General features: G+C 43.3%; 1 gene segment (V, D, J or C); it reads left to right on the top strand.

The window, feature by feature from the left end:
* The window catches only part of LOC140418081 (Ig heavy chain C region-like), a 94,771-nt gene extending 74,004 nt beyond the window's left edge, over positions 1-20,767 (top strand). The window contains 2 exon segments of the C gene segment in view: positions 15,167-15,204; positions 20,689-20,767. Coding sequence covers positions 15,167-15,204; positions 20,689-20,767 — 117 coding nt within the window.
* Positions 20,768-21,200: the final 433 nt, after the last annotated feature.

Below are 21,200 nucleotides of genomic sequence, written 5' to 3' on the forward strand. Positions count from 1 at the left end.
GGGAAAAGGGGAGGAAGAACTAAGGATGGAAATAGGGTCGGTATTCTGGAGCGAAGCACTGAACAGGGCAAACTCTACCTCCACATGTGCAAAGCTAAACCGGATGTAGTTGAAAGTGATTCAAAGAGCGCACCTAACCAGAATCCGAATGAATAGGTTCTTCCCGCAGATGGAGGACAAATGGAAACGGTGCCAAGGACGTCTAGTCATCCATACCCACAGGCCTGGCATTCCCAGATTTGTCGGGTTCTGGGCAACCTTCTTTGAGGCAATGTCCAAGGGTGTGGGTGAGGGTGGAGCCAAGACCAAAAGTAGCAGTCTTCGGCGTATCGGACCAACCAGAACACTTTATGGGGAGGGGGGAAACGCCGTACTCTTTGCCTTCCTAATCGTCCGACGAAGAATCCTGCTCAGTTGCCGATCAGCTGCACCACCCAAAGTGGCAGACTGGGTGTCCGAGTATCGGAATATCTCTAACTGGAGAAAATGAAATTCGCCATCCGAGGATCAGAATAGGGCTTCCACAAAACTTGAAAGCCATTCATCAACTTCTCCCAGGAGCTGTTTGTAGCCAACAGCCAATAGAGCAGTGGGGACGGGAAAGGGAGGGGCACAGACGAGTCTTAGATCGTAAAGTAAATATAATGAAGTGGAGAAGAGAAAGGGGCGGGGGGGGGGGGGGCGGCTGGGGGTCAATGGTCCAAGAAAGAAAAGACCTCAGGACACAAACACAACCGCAGGGCACAAGCCAAGGGGGCAAATATGGAACCAAAAGGAGGAGCAATACGTCGGGAAACACATGGCAACTGAAGCAGACCGTCCAAATGGGACCCACAGCCACCTAAGGGGAGCCAAACTGGCATATGTAAATATATACAGTGATCCTCGTTTGTTTGTGCTTTGCTTTTTAGTCTTTTCGTTATTTGGTATATCTCTCTTGTGTACTTCTAACTTCGCCTTGATTGCGTTTGAAGACTTTATATGTGTGTATGATAATTGTTATTCAGCGTTGGAACTGAAATATGTAACATGAAATGTGAAAGCCAATAAAGACATTTATAAAAAATATTTAATAACACCCGGCCCCGGGTCACTGTCCATGTGGAGTTCGCACATTCTCCCCGTGTCTGCGTGGGTCCCACCCCTCAAGCCTAAGATGAGCAGGCCAGGTGGATTTGTGAAGCTAAATTGCCAATTAATTGGGTTAAAAAAGTACTGGTTACTCTAAATTTAAAATATTCTATTGATGTAAAATGGTATGATGGTATGTGGTCACTGCAACGCTATGCGGAGAGACTGGAACAGTGGTATTAGTTTAATATTTATGCAGGGCCATAGAGAAGGCGCTGGACATTTGCGAAGGTTGATGCAGGACGACGGGAAGGGAACGGGACTATGCAAGTGGTTTACCATCGATACACATCTATGGAGAGAGGGCGTGACGGTGGGGTTCGTCGAAGATTGATATTGAGCGTTTGAGCTATTTCATGAGGTGATGATGGGGCAGCACGGTAGCATTGTGGATAGCACAAATGCTTCACAGCTCCAGGGTCTCAGGTTCGATTCCGGCTTGGGTCACTGTCTGTGCGGAGTCTGCACATCCTCCCCGTGTGTGCGTGGGTTTCCTCCGGGTGCTCCGGTTTCCTCCCACAGTCCAAAGATGTGCGGGTTAGGTGGATTGGCCATGCTAAATTGCCCATAGTGTCCAAAATTGCCCTTAGTGTAGCGTGGGGTTACTGGGTTATGGGGATAGGGTGGAGGTGTGGACCTTGGGTAGGGTGCTCTTTCCAAGAGCCGGTGCAGACTCGATGGGCCGAATGGCCTCCTTCTGCACTGTAAATTCTATGATAATCTATGATGATCATTTAATATTTGTACAGGTTGTAAGAGAAAGTACACCAGTGGGATTCGTTTCATGTTTATTCAGACTATGGGAAGAAAACGGGACAGGAGGATTAATTTACCCTATTCACAAGAGCTATGATGAAGGGAGACAGTGAATTAATTTAATATCTAGACAGCCGACCTGGAGAGAGTGAGGAAATGGCCTTTTTTTATTATTGATGTAGGCACTGGGTCGGTCGGAGGGATGAGTGTAATTGAGCAATGTTTTTCAAGCGAAAAATAAAACCTAACCTTTTTGAGTACACGTCTTCTCTAATTAATGGTTCGCAGACCAGTTTCCTGATATTTTAAATCCCTGAACAGTGCAGGCAAATGGAAATCACCCACAACCACTATCAGCAGCAAACAGATTCCCCGAACCACATTGCATGGTTTCTGAAACCTCTCACTGCCAGAAGCGGAATGATTAATCATCCTTGCAAATCTTGACATTAAACGGTCTCCCCGGATTGGGTTGCTCTCTAAACTTACGAGGAGACTTGGACATTGTCCAGAATTGTTTTCTCCCCGAAATTTTTACTCTGCCTGCTTTCTGTTTCAATACGTTGGTCGTCCCATTGCCCCCTCGTGTGGCATTAAAGGCACAGAGGAGGACCTCCCCGCAACTGGCTTTTAATCATAATATTGTTATGGGCCTGGTTTTAGAAAACTCCAAAGTATATCATGATGTTCACCTGACCTACAACTGTTTATTAATTTTGGTTACGAGCAGCACAAGGGACTACTTTTCAAGTGTTATTTTAACAGAGGCCTTAAGCATTTTAAAACAGAACAAAGTTCATTCTACGAATTCAGTTAACATTACATAAACACACACACAGTAAGCATTTTTTTAACAACTACAAACATAAATTTCCCACACAGCTTCAGTTCTCTCTTTATATGTAACTCTTAATAACTTCCCTTTCTGCTGTTTCACATTGTTAGCAACATCCAATAAAACCAGGCAAACCCTTTTATCAAAACAGTAGGTTTGCATTCTTTACAGAAAACAGTTATCAGTTTTAAATTATCAAGTGATCTTGGACACCTTTTAACATACAGAGAGAGAGAGGAGAAGCCTTCTTTTCCTGAATTCAGCATCCAACAGTGTAAACCGAAAGTAAAACTCAGAGCCACAGACACCTTCCAGTTAAAAGCGAAAGTAAAAGCCGGAGCCACAGCCCAGCTCCACACACACATTGACATTACTTAAGCCATGTGATAATACAAACATTTCTTAAATGGATACTCGCATGACAATATTCATATTCAAAGACTGGCAAAAACCTAAACGGAAATCATTATTTCCTGACATAAAGATCGAGATAATTTCTTCAAATTTCGAGCACAATGCGTCCTTTCAGTTCTCCGACAGAGTGCGACATAAATAATAGTAACAATAGCAATATTGAGAATGACATTGACATAACGATGAGCACAAAATAATACTGATAATGCAAATAACAATAATGACAATAGGAGCAATATTAATCATGGTGACATTTATAATAAGCACATTATTTATAAGTACAGTTATCATAATAGTAATGACACCATTGACAATGTTAACAAATCTAGGATAATAATGATCGTACAAATAATTCTCAAAGTAAAGGTTGTAATGTTATTATCAATGTTATGATTGGTGCAAACAAATTAGAAAGGAGAGACGTTTTAAGGACGTTCTATCGAATCATGGTAAATGCTTTGATGCCACTACATGAAGTTCTTGCCATCACATTATTGAACAAAGAGATGTGCGGGAGAGTTTTCGCAGAAATTCAGAAGGTGGCCACCAACAACGGGTGGCTATTGATATCACGTAAGGATCAACAGGCTGGCTATTTCTCTCTTGTCAAAATCGGAAAACTGAGAGGCTATCATAAGAGCCTTTATAATTGTGAAATGCTTTGATATATTGGATAAAGAGTGGACAATCATCTTCGGGGAAAAATTGAACCAGAAACGATAAGGGAATAGAGTGAATAAAAACCCCATTGGCGAATTCAGGGGAAATAGAGCTTATTTTCAACTCAAAATTAGTAGATTGTGAGTTTCACTCTGACAAAGAGGGGACATTATTTTATTCATTAAAGGGTGGTGAGATTCTCTAGCTCACTGAGGAAGAGGGACCAATAACAACACGAGAATGCGCAAAATTCTCCCCGACAGCGAGGGACACAGGCCGAATAATACCAGTCAGTATCGAGATATTTTGTCTCAGACAGAGACGCATACAGATCAACGTGTGGATTTTCTCAACACAGCAGTGTGTGGATTATATAAACAGTGTAGTGTGCGGATTATAAAAACAGCGCAGTATTTGGATTATCTATACAGATCAATGTGTGGATTATATAAATTGAGAATTGTGCACGTTTTTCAAAAGAGCAGTATATGGATTATATAAGCAGGGCAGTGTGATGATTGTAAAAACAGCGCAGTGTGTGGATTATCTATATAGATCAATGTGTGGATTATATAAACTGAATATTGTGCTGGTTATATCAACAGAGCAGTGTGTGGATAATATAAACAGGGCAGTGTGCGGATTATACTAATATTAGATTTCACGCTCACGTTGGAAAGTCGAAAAATCGATGGAAGGAACACACAAATGAACATCACAAAGGCTCAGTTCTGGCACGAACCCTGTTTAAAGTGTCCACAAATTACCTTCATTTATGCCGAAAAATTCATATATGCCGTCGACATCTACCTCGCAACTCAAGACCCTGGCGGCGACACCTTGGACTGGACATTAAAAGATGTAAAAACCTGAACAATACTGTAACACATGAGTCTCAAACCAAGCCATGGAGAAACAGTATCCAGTTTGCTCGATCCTTCCTAAAAGCCAGAAAAAAAGCTTACTATCAAAACGAAAGGCTACAAGTTAAAGCACAACCAACTCCAAGATACCTCGATATGATCTTAGTTCAGACACTAACATCTAAGACCAACTTCCACCAAGATCAATTTCAGAAACAACTTGACTGAAAACTAGCCGGCTCAATGTGGGATACTGCTACCAATACCAACTGACCCTCAGTCCTCGGAATCTCATACTCAGTAGCAGAATACCGCTGCACTCTTTAGTCGTGATCATAACACTCAAACACACACACACACACTCACAAACACACATCTGACACCCAGCGTTATGCTACCATGCGTTTCGTTATCGAACATTGCGTTCAAACCCATTCCCTTTGCTTCATGTCTCGGAAAACATCACTGTTCTACATGTTGTCTGACATACAACAACCCACAAAATGACAGAAAAATGTAACAATGCCACTATATTCTGATCTATTCAGCCAATCAAATGCATGTCTGCCACCAGGAAGGCGTGCCTGGGGAAAAAAACGTACCTAACAGGAGGTCAACGCAAATTACACTTGGACAAATGGATGTGAATCATTGGACATGAAACAGAATTACCTAATGAAATGAAATGAAAATCGCGTATTGGCACAAGTAGGCTTCAAATGAAGTTACTGTGAAAAGCCCCTGGTTGCCACATTCCGGCGCATGTTCGGGGAGGCTGGTACGAGAATTGCTGCTGGGTTACCTTGGGCTGCTTTCAGAGCCAGCGATTTAGCCCTGTGCTGTACCAGCCCCTAGAGTCAAACTCAACCCAACCGCTGTCTGGTTTCAAACTTCCAAGGAAGAGTGGTCAAGCCTTAACAGGTACAGGATCGGCCACTGCCCCTGCGTTGCCAAATCACAGATGTTGCATTAGTTTCAGACCTTTATCTGCCTGTTAGATCATGAAAATTACGCACCGAACCATAGCAGAATGTATAATTCAGAGACAGTGAAGGCATATGCGCAGTCAGTGGAGCAGAACCAGCAGAAATTGCTTGGATAAGCACCTCACATCCGATAAATAAAAGTTGTGTGCGGATTTTAAAAATAGTGTATTCTTTGGACTATGTAAATGAATCTTTATGTGGATTACATATAGACAGGAATGCGCGAAAGACACAATTAGAGTTTTGTTTTGATATCAATAGATTTGTGACTTGACAATATAAAAACAAGTAAGAGGGGAGGTTATAACACAAGGAAACAAATGCATAACCTCAGCAGTCTTACCTGCGACACCAAATGCTGCAAGAACGGAATAGTAAATGGCATATACCGGGCCGGATACCTGTCCGTGCATTTCCTCTGATTTGCTATGACGTCTGTATAGTGTAGCAGAGACATTAACTTACTTTGTGTCAAATATTCAAAGGTGGCTCTTTTATGCTTTCTGCAAATCTCCCGTGCAACACCACTCGTCACACCCTTTCAGTCATAAAAACACCCTTATACTGCGACCCTTTGCCTTCTGTGACCGGGCCAGTTCTGTGTCCATCCAGCCACCTCACCTCTGATCCTGTGTGACTTCACATTTTGTACCAGTCTGAAGTTCAATTCAGCGCAGACCCAAATGAACCCTTCACAATTATGAAGGCTTTTGATGCGATAGTCTTACCAAGCATATCCCAATGTTTATGTAAGTTAAAATTAATGGTTGATCAATTGAAGAGAGTGACTAATCATGGCAGTAAGGACGGTTGAGAAAACTCATCGGACCTTTGTAGAATAAGTGGCAAATTAGAATGACCACTCCACCTGACCTGCACATCTTTGGACTGTAGGTGGAAACTGGAGCACCGTGGGAAATCCACGCAGACACGAGGAGAAGTGCATACTCCTCACAGACAGTCGCCCTAGGTGGAATCGAACTGTAACTTTTAGGAAACAGTGTTGACCACTGTGTCAGCGTGCCGTGAAATAAGACAGCACATGAACGTAAATGCAGCTGAATGTTGTACGGTTCAGTCTTTGGAACGATGCGTGGTAAACATCGATTAGGAAGGAGAAAGATATCAATCATTTAGCCGAGACGAATATTGAGTTTCTGTGCTCTTAAAGGAATGAAATTCTGCATAACGTGAACACCAATCAAGTGCAAATTGGTGTTACTTGGTAATACCGTGAACGGCGTCATGATTTATTAATTGATCTGTGAAGTATTTGTTGCTTAATCACGGGTATTCCAGATTTTTTTCTTAACATCAACGCGCCCGAATATTCTCTGTATTAAGAAAAGTTTTCACGACTGTTGCTTAAATCAGTTATGAATTGTATGTTCTTCACTTCCTAAACACCCACTTCACTGATCGAAGGATGTGAACATTCACTGAATCATACACCAGATAAGCTGTGCAGTCAACCTCAATAATGAATCAGTCCCTGTTATAAACACATAAATATATTCACATCCTTTGATCGACCGCCCATAAAAGACAGCACATGTGGATATCATACCCGAAACACCGAAATACTGCTGATGATGGACACCTTTTTAATCCACTGATGCACAGCATTATATCTGGTAAAAGGGATCATTCAAATCTGAAGCAAGGATGATTTGTAGTAATTATAGTTAGAGTAAGCATTAATCATTGGAGGAGATGTGAATACTCTTATTGTGTTTTGTTCGAATTAAGAGGAAATTTTGTGTGGCCAATCCACATACTCTGCACGTTTTTCAGGTTGTGGGGTGCGACCCATGCAGACACGGGGAGGATGCAGCAACTTCACAAGGACACTGACCTGGGCCGGACTCGAACCCGTGTCCTCTGCACCGTGAGGAAGCAGTGCTAACCTTTGCGCCACCGTTCCGTCCTGTGAAACACTAATTGTGTAGTTTACCTTCCAGTACATTATTTTCTGTTCAATTTGTTGCTAACTTTTGGTTGGCTCTTAAATGTTGCTCGTTATGTCTTTACTTAATTTGCACTGTTTCAATAACCCTTGCTCTCGAGTCGCCAGGTATCTTTATGATACCACCACGAGGTTCAAGTTGAAGTGCTGACCAATAACTCAATACACCAGTTAGTACGTTTCAAATCAAAACACATCTATTATACACTGTCAATCACTACTCATGTATAAAAGTCTACCTACTAGACTATCTGTAACCCTAAAAGGCCTATACTTAGCTTCGGAACTGGCCCACCAGGTCAGGGGAACAAATGGCCTTTCGTTCGGTTCTGAGTCTGCAGGCTTCAAAGCTGGTGTAGACTGGTAGCTAGGAGCGCCTATCTCGTAGCGTGCGTTGACTGGAGACTTACTTGGTTGGTGCAGCTACTAGGCGGGTCACTGTCAAGGGTTGTTGCGAGCTGTTGAGAGACCCTTCCAAGAAGCACGATTTGAACTTGGGGACTCTATTTTATAGTCCCCAGGGACTTCGCGCCATTCGTGGCGGACCCCGTACCTGGTTCCAAGTGATTGGAATACGTTCTGATCACTTGGATCGATTTCTCCAATACTGGAGCTGTTCCCTGATCGCTGGGCGGTTCCAAAGTGTCCGTTGGCCTTCCTTTGTCTTGGCTCCTGCTGGCGCCGAGGAGTCTGGCTTGGCTTTGTTTACCTTAACTGTTTCCAATTGTTCCAGGGGATCGCTCATCGACATGTAGATGGTTGTTAGTTTCAGTGTTGTCTGGGTTCCTGCAAGTTCTAATATGGAGGAAACTTTGCACCTGCTTGTTTTTCCTGAGTTTGCTGAATTTCCCTGCATTCTTAGCGGATCACCATTTTAAGTCGGGAAGTGGACAACCCAGGTGGCTACAAATTTGAAACAGAAGTTTAGCATTCGTCGTGTTCGTGTGCGTCCGTATAAATGTGTTTGGAGCGGGAGGTGATTGTCCCTATGCCATTTTCTAAATTAATTGAACACACACGGAGCTTCATGGGGTTGAAAGCTGAGTCTGCTAAGAGAGTACTTTCAGACCAGAAATAGCTGTTTCCGTTTCGTTAACCCCCCCCCCCCCCCCCCCCCCTCCCCCCCCCTCCCCCCACTGATTACAATTTTACCGTCCCAAATACGATCACGAGAGACGTTCCGGTTGCAGCTCAGAATCTGTCAACAATGTCCCAGTGAGCGACTGAACTTAATAATTTGCCGTGTATTTGCTTTGCAAACCAGTGTTTCCTTCCATTGATCAACTTTACAAGAAACATTAGTTCATTCAGAACAATTGTATTAACAAAATAGGGTGATTTCAACGCGAGGAAATCAGCATTGTAACTTTGTGGATCACAGTGAGAAGCTCAAATACAGATTTACCAAAATTATGATCGTGACTTACCAGGGATTCCAATGATAGAAAGGATTATGTAGTAAATCTTGATAATGCTGTCGAATGTTTCATACATTTTCTGCATGAAGTGATCGGTCTGTCTGCACTTACTCCAGTCCCGCTGAATTAAACTCTGACGTGGATAGCTTCCCGAGGATTGAATGTATCTCTTGTATGATCTCCAGAGGTGCAGATTGTGGTTGCAACATTGCTCAGAATATTTACTTAATTGAACAAAGAGATTACGACATCTGATCTGAAACGTGTAGCATGTTGCTTGGATTGGAAAACCACGAACACAGAAGACTACTGATCAGGTTACTTGACTGATTAACATTGAACGCAGTATTCTTCCAGTTCTGGTGCTGTTCAGTCAACAATAATAAAATCTCATAAAATCTCACATTCTTTCATTATTGTCCGTCGGAATTTTCGCTTTTATTATTTATTAACAAAAATCAAGGTTTATTAGAGATTCCTCTCAGGGTTGCTCTACACAACCCTTGGGGACCAGGGTAGCACAGTGGCTACACTTCTGCCTTACAGCCCCACGGGTTCAATTTCTGCCTCGGCGTTCTTGCGTTACCCCGTGTGCATGTGGCGTTTCTCCGGGTGCTCTCGTTTGCTCTCACACTCCAAAGATGTGGAGGTTCGGTGGATTGACCATTCTAAATTGTTCCTGAGTGTCCAGGGATGCCAGGTTGGGTAAAAGGGATAGGGCGCGTCGATGGCTGGTTAACTTGGTCGAGTGCTCTTTTGGAGGGTCGGTGGCCGAATGAACTCCTTCTGCAATGCTGGGATTTTATGACTCTATTCTCTGATGTGGCTTCCTTCCGGAACAGTCACTATTCAGTTACAATTTTCAAGTGGGAGAACAAGTCATTGAAATTGTTCCGAAACTCTGGGCAAGTGCGCGGTCAATTCCAGTCCCTCACTTTACGGAACCATAGCACACATTAGTTACCAATCATTCTTATAAAGATACTCCAGGTCTTTAGCCCTTGGCTGCCCAGTAACTACATTCACCAGGTTTGTATGTTTAACCCCGTTTACTGCATATTTATACCAATAACTATCATTAATTATGCTGTAAATCCAACTGAATAGCAGCAAGTTAATACCTACTATCGCCATTACCTGTCCCACACTCTAACCATACACACAATACAGGCAAACACAGAAGGGAGGAGGTGAAAGTTCAGAAGGATGAAGATCCAGGATTAAGAGTATTTGCATCAGATGGCCATCATTTAGTACATTTCCCTCAGAGCAGCCTTGCTGAATAACATCCCTGGTTTCAGCCAGTAATAGCTTTTTCGTCGAATCATTTATTCGTGGTACCCGCAGATTGAAATAGAGAACCCACAGACAGCAGGCTTTCTGGAGAAATACCCTATGTCTTATCAAACTGGGCCGTGGGGTCGAGGTCCGCCTTATGGCTTATAATCTTCCTAAAGAGACACTTTATTAGAGATCAAATCGTGCTTTCATGGCTTGACTTCAGGCTTCTAACGTTAATGAGAACTGCACCCTAACTTGCTGGAGAGAGAGAGTCAGTCACCGCAGTAGCCTTCAAGGGAGGATTAGTTCCATCTGTTTTGGAGCGAGTTGGTTCGATCTCTTCATCCAGTCTGCAGAATCAAAACTGACACCTAACTGGCAACTCGTGTCTCTGAAAACATCCCAGTGGGATCAATGCAATCACCACCTATTACCAGGAAGAGCACATTATTCTGCGAAAATTCATTGGCCACCAGCCAAATCAACCAATCCGAGTCATCACTGATGCCGGCCGGTCTGAAATCACCATTCTAAATCATCACAAGCTTCCGAAGTCTTATGTTAAAATTAAAGGCACAGGCCACTGCCTCCTTCTACCAGAATTCAAGATACAGGCTGCATTAAAGAGCCATATCCGTGGATCAAAAATGTAGCGGCTAAAATAAAATAAAGGGCTAATAAAGGCATAAACAAGAAGGACCCTTCCAAAATTCAAAACGAAAAGAAACCATCAACAAAAAAGGCCCTTAAATCAATACGCCACTTCAAGCTAACACGTAGCTTAGAAACAATACATTGCCTCTTACTGTTACATTCTGTGAAACGAATGCGCCTTGTCAACACTAAAAGAGCCTCTCAACTAAGGTGTCTACCTGGGAATTCATACGACTACAGCATCCCCACCCTATGGTTCACTAAATACGGCACCTCCAGCTAAGTATCAGGAACTAATGCAGAAATTTACAATCCCAGAGACAAATGAATCAATTCAAAACAATGCATTGTCGATAGAGGCCAAACCACCTCAGGGCAATACAACCTCTAAAACCTACCATCATAAGAACATCAGACGTATGATCATTAGTGCTCTATTCGTCCGATCGGGTCTGCTCAATCAGAACATGGCTGATCTGCTATAATGCACAACTTCACTTTCCAACCTTACTAACATATCCCTCAATCCCCTTACTGATTAAATATCTGTCTATTTCAGTCTTGAACAAAAATTATGATCCAGCCTCCTCAACTCTCTGCGGTAAATAATTCCAGAAATGCACTACACTCTGACAGAAGAAATCCCTCCTCCTCTGTCTTTAAGGTGCAACCCTTGATTCTCAGATTTTTCAGTCTGATCATAGACTCTTCCACAAGAGGAAAATCCTGTCATCATCTATCCTCTCATGCCACCTGGCAATCATATCCCTCTCAATAAGGTCGCCTCTCATTCTTGTAACCTCCAGTGACTACAGGCCTAACTTTTGCAACTTCTCCTCATAATAACATTTTTCCATAGTCGAAATCAATCTCATGAATTTTATTTGTACTTCCTCCACTGCCAGGGTCTTTTTCTTTAGGCTGAACGACCAAAACTGTTCGCAATATTCTTGCTGTGGTACACATACCGCCATGTGATTTTAGAAGGACTTCCCTATTTTCTTTCTCTATTCCATTTGAAATGAAGGCCAACATTCAAAGAACAAAGAACAAGGAAATATACAGCACAGGAACAGGCCCTTCGGCCCTCCAAGCCCGTGCCGGCCATGCTGCCCAACTAAACTACAATCTTCTACACTTCCTGGGTCCGTATCCCTCTATTCCCATCCTATTCATGTATTTGTCAAGATGCCCCTTAAATGTCACTATCGTCCCTGCTTCCACCACCTCCTCCGGTACCTTCCATTTACCTTCGCAATTATCCGCTGAACTTGCATGTAATTTTTGTGTGATTTATGCTGGACATACACATCCCTCTGCGCTGGAGCATGTGTCGTCTTTCTCCATTGATATACTTTTCAGTTTATTTCCTCTTCACATAACTTCACATTTTCCGACATTATATTTCATCTGCCAAGCATTTAACCGATCATGTCACCGGGTCCAGATCACCCTGCAGACTGTGTCATCCTCAGGATTTGCCTTTCAACCTATTTTTGTGCCACCCGTAACATTGGCAATCGTTCATTCACTTCCAACGTCCAGTCAGAATTTACGGTTAATATAATTGTGATCCCAGCACTAATCCTTGTGGCACTCCAATTGTGAGAAGTTGCCTTCCTGAAAATGCTCCTCTTATCCCAAATCTCTATCTTCGATGAACAAGCCAACTCTATCTGTTCTGATATACTTCCGACCTCCTTCAAATCATGGGGTCTTATATCATGAAGTAACCGCTTATGTGGTGCCTTTTCGAAAGTTTGTTTCTGGAAATCCAAGAATGTTACATCCACTTGTTCACCATTCATGTTTCTTATGTTTCCTGGAAAATGCAAGGTTTAACCTTCGCTGAACCCTTGACTTCCTTTATGTCCCTGTCTCCTTTTCACGGGCTTCGCTGTCTGTCAATAGTTACTATTAGTTCATTGACTCTGATAACGTCCTTGTCAACTATTCTTTCTCGTCGCTTTTTCCAGGTTCTCAAACTTCTTTGAATTTTGTCCGGTGATGTCACGTTTCACCCCGGCGCTTTCAAGTCATGTTTGCCGAGAATTTACTTCTAATGTTGTTATCGTGGTCATTGTCCGTGTCTAAACCATTTCTGGAAACTCTGGTTCCGCATACCCTCCATGTTGGAATCGTAAGAATTACACCCGACTGCCAAAATCAGCACGCCATTCTCCGGATTCCATGGCCGTCGAAGCAAAGGGACCAACACGAAATAGAAATTGCTGGAAAATCTCAGCAGGTCTGGCAGCATCTGTAGGGAGAGAAAAGAGCTAACGTTTCGAGTCCGATGACTCTTTGTCAAAACTGAGCTTTGAGTTAGACTTGCTGACAGAGCTGCTGAGATTTTCCAGCATTTTCTCTTTCTCTTTCATTTCAGATTCCAGCATCCGCAGTAATTTGCCTTTATTACAAAGAGACCAACAAATGAATTAACTCCTCCACTCTAGCTCTGCAGTCACCGTAATTCTCAGGGATTTCTCCAGTGTTCCAGAAATGGATGTGTTACAGGGCGTGCCGTTTGTATGCCTTCTCACAAGATGCAACACCTACCGTTTATTTCCTTACTTTCCACTATTCATAGCCTCCAACTCTCTATGCATCAGAATGAAAGTGCTGCAACCGCTTCCAGTTCAGTACAAAATATTTATATAATTAGCAACGTGTACATGTTGCCCATTGATCTGTGCTGGCTGTGAAGGACGAAATCATTACAGTGAATCGTCTTGCCGGAGCTGTGTGTCTCCCTGATAGTTTCTCTTCTATTCTAGGACTTTGGCAAATCCTCCAGCTTAGTAGAATTTCTGAAAATCCTGGTCAATCCGATTTTCTGCAGTTGGAAACGTCAACTGCTGCTATGCCCGTGCACTTGTTAGTCAGATTGGTAATTTTCACAGAGTTAGAATTTGCTGCAGTCGGAGGCTTGATTTCCAAGTTTCCTTCAGTAGATTTCCAAGTTGGTTCATACTGTTGGGATTGAACCTTGATGAGGAAGCGAGTCAATTGTGCCGATGAAGTGCGCCCATTTGTCTTGGAAGAGGTCGAACTTTATGCTTTTTGTTTATACCTCACTCATCCAGACAACGAACAATATTCGACCACACTCTCGACGTGTATCTTGAAGCTGGTGGACAGGATTTGGGTAATTATAAAGCGGGTTCCATGCTTCAAAATTCCCAGACTCTGACTGCTCTTGTGCTTTCAGCATTTACTGTTTATGTCTGACCGAAGTTTCAAGAGTTGAAGCATTTAAATTCTGTTTCTGTACGTTCACGTGCTCATTTACATAAACTGTGACAAGACAGCCTGGGCTAGTGCATGGTTATTTTCAGCCCCACTTAAACATAGTCGCAATCCCGATGAAAATACAGTTTATTTAAAATGCTCGAGGTCCTTGTTTGAGCCCAATAAACTACAGGCACCAGCCATGTTACTTAAAAATCGAGTAATATTACATTATGTACAGTATTACAATTAAACGAACGGAACATGCAACTAATTATCTGCTACCCCTTTGCGAATCCCTATTTCTAACTCGCCCACACTCTACAAACACACACACACACACATACACAGTCACTCACAGACATAGACAAACAACACAGAAGGGAAAGATTCGTGGAATGAGAAAGAAAATATAAATAACAAAAATATAAGAAACGATCACTCATGGACTGGGATGACTTCCTTCTGCTTTCCATCTCGGGGTCCCTATGATGATTTCCGTTGCTCTGGCCCCCTCATCCCTTACAGGCTCGACTGTCAAGTAAAATGTGTTCGACTGTCTGGACGTTGAGCATAATAATTAAGCTGAATGGTAGCAGTGGGGTTAAAACAGCATCAGACCTATCAAATCCCAACCACCCAGACTCAGTATAATAACTTGGCTTTGTGGAACAGAACCTTGGTAAATTATAGCACTTTTTCCCTCTCCTGCACATTGGAATAGATACGCAACTTTCAGTGAACTCAACGTTTCTGTCCCTGAAGGCTGTTTCCCACTGCAGGACATAACCTGATCCACTGTATCGCTCACTGTGACTGTGACATATGTCAACTCTCCATTCTGACCCATTTATATATCTTCGCAGCCTTGGCATTGGGGAAGACATCATTCTTCTTCAATATCTCTCCAGGGTCGTGCAGCTTGCTGCGAATTTCTTTACCTAGTCTTATTTTTATTTGTTTAATTTTAGCCGCAGAGTCTCGATCAAGCCGTTCTCTTCATTCGATTGTAAGGTCGGCATCAAACGTTGGCGGTCTCAGAGTTGTAATCCAACTGTGTTCCCACAGTGTAATCGATCACAATATCGCATTCGTTTTCACATGGAAGCGTTGTCTTCTGCTCCGCCTGCTTCACACCGACTTTATTCGGATGAGTTGGTTGGGAGATTAGGAACTCAGGCAGCGTTTCGGTATTCAAAAAACATTTAGCTTGATTTAATTGAACTTTTCCCACATATGTTTGAAACCCCGCTTAGCCAGTATCGTCGCTGGTTTTGCACAAAGGCACCCACAACTATGGCATGGATAAGCATAGCATTTCTCCATGTGTGTCCAGTTTATAACGGGTCTCATGGTACACATAGATTCCGGCTTTTTGCTTATCCGGGTAAGTTGCTTTTCCACCCTTCTGCCTAAGGAAACTAATCATGAACCTGAAACTATTGCTTACACTTAAGATAATATAATCCCTTGTGAGGAATGGACGAAATGTATATACAAATGTCAGTTTGCGTCTGTTGCACTAATGTTACTAAATTAAAAACAAATCATTTTTTCGAATTAAGGGGCAATTTATCGTGACCATTCCACCTAGCCTGCACATCTTTGGGTTGTGGGCGCGAAACTCAGGTATATACGGGGACAATGTGTAAACTCCACACGGACAGTGGCCCAGAATCTGGGACCTCTGCACCGTGAGGCAGCAATGCTATCCACTGCGCCACCATGCTGCCCATAATGCTATTGAATAACTTAGTGCACGTTATGCAGGCTGTCTACAAAAGCTGTGATTTAGGGGTTAACAGCTAGGAAGTTTGTGATGTCTCTCTTGTGAGGGGCTGGGCCTGCGTTTTGTTTTCGTGTTCAGCGTTGTCCTGTGTCTGTTGTTTTTAGTTTCAGTTGAAGTGTTCTGCTCTCGTTTCTGAGGGAATACGATGCGTTTCTGAGACTGACTTCTGAAAGTTTCTCTCCCAACCATAAATCAATAAGTCACCTGGTGTTAACTTTAATGATTAATGGCATCAGACCTGGGTGTGTGGATATTGCTTAAATGAAAGTTTTGATGCAGATGGGAAAAAGTGCTCAAAGACGACTTTTCTTAAAAATACCTCTTTAACGGTTAAGTTAAAAGCGGGACGTATATTGGTTGCTAGCTGCATCACATGATGGTTAATGCTGCGATAATAAATGAGTTCATTTTATGATACAACTCATATTTGTCAGTGGAATCACTCCAGAGGCGCAGCATTCTTTCCTCACTGACTACAAAGCGAAACATTGTTGGGGTTTCTGACAGAAGTTTCCTGACAGAAATTGTCGTTCATCATGCTACACTAATACTCTAAACTGAACAGAGACTGAAAATAACTCTTTCAGATATTGAACAAATGTAGATCCCGCATTCGAAATAGCTCCTAAAATTCATGCTGTTCCTGAAACGAATCTTAGAACACTGCAATTGGAAGATACAATGCGGAGGGAACCTATCAGGTTTGGCAGCGTCGAGGGCGCCCTCAGGGGAAACTCGGCCCCGTTTTTGAGGCAGAGACAGTTCATTGAATTCGGCCGAGAGGCGCAGAGCGGATTCTCTGTAATTTGACCCGTTTCAACAGCTGTTCATAATTAAATGTCTGGTGAAGTGGTTAGCACTGCTGCCACGTGGCGTTGAAGATGCGGGTTCGATCTCGGCCCCAGATCACTGTCCCTGTGGAGTTTACACATTCTCCCAATGCCTCCCTGGGCCTCACACCCACAAACCAAAGATGTGCAGGGTAGGTGAATTGGCCATGTTAAATTTCCACTCAATTAAAGAAAAAGGTCTGGGAGCATCTGTAAGGAGGGAAAGTAGAATGAACGTTTCGAGTCCTTTGGCACTTCAGCAGAACCGAAGAGATATGTGAGGCTGCAGGTTGCTTTAAACTATTTTAAAAACTTGGATCAATAACATTATGGACTACTTGGATAGTTGTCAAAAAAGGACTGTCACTGAGTGCAGTTATATTTTCTCAGGCATCAGTACATTTTTTCAGGTTACAACAATAATTATGAATCGTGAAACGTAACAACCGAAAGTGTTAATAATAAAATTCAGAGTTGAATACTGTACCATGGCTACCTGGTGACTTTCCTGGAAAGCTATTTTCTTCTCGATGATTTACACTTCTGGGTCTTCCGGGAAGCTGCTATATAGACTTTCCCAATTCTCGTTCGGTCCCATATTTGATCATATACTCTGATTTCTCTTGACGACATTTCACTCAACGATAACCTGACTGTACGAGAATTTCCGGCCTCCCTTGACTGGATGACTGTCGCACTATTGTTTGCAGGAGCTTCAGTCTCCCACTTGCTTGATGGTATTAAAGTAATGGAGCTCCTGAGTTTGCTCTGACAACTGTGAGACTAAATTCACACATAAGCCACACATCGGTAGTGGGTAAAAAGCTTGAATCCATTATCAACGACTTTATTGCGGAACATTTAGAAAGCAGTGGCAGGAACAGTCAGAGTCAGCATGAATTTATGAAGGAAAAATCATGCTTTACAAATCTGTTGGAATTCTTTGAAGATGTAACCAGTACAATTGACAAGGGGAGCCAGTCGATGTGGTATATGTGGACTTTCAGAGGGCGTTTGACAAAGTCCCGCAGAAGAGATTATTTTCCAAATTTAAAGCACAAGTGATTGAGGGAAATGTATTGAGGTGGATAGGAAACTGGTTGGCAGAGAGGAAACAAAGAGTAAGAATTAATGGGTCCTTTTAAAATGTGCAGGCAGTAACTAGTGGGTTACCACAGGTGTCGGCGCTGGGACCCCAGCTATTCACAATATATATTAATAATTTGGATGAGGGAACAAAATGTAACATTTCAAAGTTTGCAGATGGTACCAAATAAGGTGGGAAGGTGAATTGTAACGATCATACATGGATCCTTCAGCATGATCTGGACAGTTTGGGAGAGTGGGCAAATCAATGGTAGATGCAGTATAATTTGGATCAGTGTAAGGTTATTCGCTTTGGAAGCAAAATCAGGAAGTAAGATTACTACCTGGTTATAAATTGGGAGAGGGGAGTGTGCAGTGGGAGCTGGGTGTCCTTGTGCACCAGTCGCTGAAGGTAAGCATGTAGGTGCAGCAGGCGGCTAGAAGGCAAATGGAATGTTGACCTTGATTGCGAGAGGTTTCGAGTATAGAAGCAGGGATGTGTTGCTGAAGTTATACAGGGCCTTGGTGATGCCATACCTGCAGTATTGTGTGACGGTTTGGTCTCCATCTCTGAGGGAGGATCTTCTGGCTCTCGAGGGAGTGCAGTGAAGCTTTACCAGGTTGAATCCAGGGATGGCGCAACTGACATATGAGGAGAGAGTGACTAGGTTGGGATTGTTCTCGCTGGAGTTCATAAGAATGACGGGGTATCTCATAGAGACTTATAATTTTTTTATATGTAAATTTAGAGTACCCAATTACTATTTGCAATTAAGGGGCAATTTAGCATGGCCAATCCACCTAACCTGCACATCTTTGGGTTCTGGCGGTAAAACCCAAGCAGGCACGGGGAGAATGTGTAAACTCCACACAGAAAGTGATCCAGTGCCGGGATCGAACCCGTGTCCTCAGTGCCATGGGTAGCAGTGCTAGCCTCTGTGCCACCGCGCTGCCACCGAAACTTACACATTTTTAACGGGACTAGACAGGGTAGATTCAGCAAAGATGTTCCCAATGATGGGTGTGTCCAGAACCAGCGGTCACAGTCTGAGGATTCAGGGTAAACCATTTATGAAAGATATAAGGAGACATTTCTTCACACAAAAAGTGGTGAGCCTGTGGAACTCATTACCACAGGAAGTAGTTGATGGTAAAACATTGAATGTATTCAAGAGGCGGCTTGATATAGCACTTGGGGAGAATGATATCAAAGACTATGGGGAGAAAGCAGAATTAGGCTATTGAATTGGATGATCAGCCATGATCGTGATGAATGGTGTAGCAGGCTCTAAAGGCCAAAAGGCCTCCTCCTGCTCTTATCTTCTATGTATCTATGTATAATCTGTTTCAGAGGCTGTTTTTGGTCACTTTCAGAATTAAGGTGCCCACTTGCTAGCGATCCCGTCCACGAGCTTCATCATTTACTCCCTTCACAGTGTAGCAGTCATAATCCACTCACTCTATCAACTCACCGAGACTGCGCCAGAAACACTGTCAATACCTGCAACCTCTACCACCTAAATTGAAAATGGCAGCACGTGCATCGAAATTGCTTTCGACAAACCCTGATTTATTACCATATGGCCCTTCCATCACTCTTGACACGTCATAATCTCTTTACTCTCTTCCTAGACAAAGCCATTGCATTTTATTTAAGAAAGCGCCTTATTGCTACCTTAATGACAAACAGCTTGGCAGGAAATTCTGGCCTGTGCAGTGATGCCCACACCCCGGCAAAATAGAAGAAATGTAATTATGAACAGTTGTTTAATTGTGGAGAATCCGCTCTGCGCCTCTTGGCCGATTCAAATGTGCTGTCTCATGCTCGACAACGGCACTGAGGATCCCTTGTGGCATCCCACAGTTCAAACAATTTCCAGAAAATGATTTTAATTCAGTAGTTAGTCATCGAGCCTTCCGCCTCAACTTTTGATATTGCCTGTACAAAACTTCAGCTGACACTATTCTGAGCAGGTGGAACTTCTGTTCTGTGACATGGAAAGCAGAATTATCTTAGATCGGGCCGCCTGGATTCAATTTTGCCGCTGGCTACGCACTCCTGTCATGGAGTACTTTGGTGTGAACACAGTGTTGTGATTTCCTGTGGCCAGGCACCTCGTTATGTGTCTCTTACTTTTAAAGGACATCCACCTTCTATACTGCTTCTTAATTTATCTCTCGCTTGTTCTGAAATTCAATTTATATTTAAATTCTGCATGTATTCTCGTCCTGGTTTGTATATCCACTGAATCATGTATTTCCTACAGCGAAGAAGATGGTCATTCAGCCCATCAAGTCTACACCGACGCTCCGGGTTACGGGTATAGGGCACACTCCCCCGTCCTATACCGGTAACCCGGAAACCCCACTTAACCGTCATATACTTGGACACTAAGGAACATTTCTTAAGCATGGCCAATCCACCTAACCTTCATATTTTGGACAGTTGGAGGAATGCGGAGCAACCACGGGAAACACAAGCAGACAGGGCGCGAACGTAAAAAACCCACACAGTCACCCGATGTCGGAACTGAACCGGTTCCTGGCGCTGTGAGGCATCAGTACTAACTACTGTGACACCGTATCGATCAATGACATGTTATTTCCCATGCCATTTAATTCTCAATTGCCAATGCATTATTTATTTTTCCCTCCCCTTCAGCTAGTAATTGTCGTGTTAAATGTCATACGGTGAATTTCATTATCGCAGACGTTCAAGTGAGAGGAATGCAGTTACCGAATTTACCAACATTTTTGAAACAAGTGTTTAACATTTACAATTCTACAGACGTCTGGATCCAGTCCTGAATCAACAGCAGGATGGGAAACTGGTCACAAAAGGAGAGCAGCGAGTTGTACCAATGTGATTGCTGGCGTGGGAGGTTTGATGAATGAGGAGAGTTTGTTTTGAGGCGATGGGTGTGAGGTGGTGGTGGTGGGGGGGGGGGGGGGGGGGGGCGGGGGCGTCAGTGCACCTTTTAGATTATTGCTCATTGTTTTCTTTCTCTTCTGTTTTTTGTTGTTACATTGTTGGGTTAAGGTGTGCGAGCCTGTGGAGAGGAATCAGTGGGAGGGTAGGATGTTGCAGAGCTTTGCGCGGGGGCTGCCAGGCCAGCTGGGCATGCTTGTTAACGGGAGCCCGGTGATCACGTAGTCAATGTAGAAAGGGGGGGTGGGGATGCTAGTTCATTTAGGGGTGGGGCAGGGGTAGGGAGGGCTGCTGACGAAGGTGTTTTTGAGGTAGCGTTGTACGGGAGGGAGTGGCGATGGTGGGCATCCAGGGGCGGGCCTAGACGTGAC

The sequence above is a fragment of the Scyliorhinus torazame genome, chromosome 5 (genome assembly GCF_047496885.1).
Source record: "Scyliorhinus torazame isolate Kashiwa2021f chromosome 5, sScyTor2.1, whole genome shotgun sequence".
NCBI classification, from domain to species: Eukaryota; Metazoa; Chordata; class Chondrichthyes; order Carcharhiniformes; family Scyliorhinidae; genus Scyliorhinus; species Scyliorhinus torazame.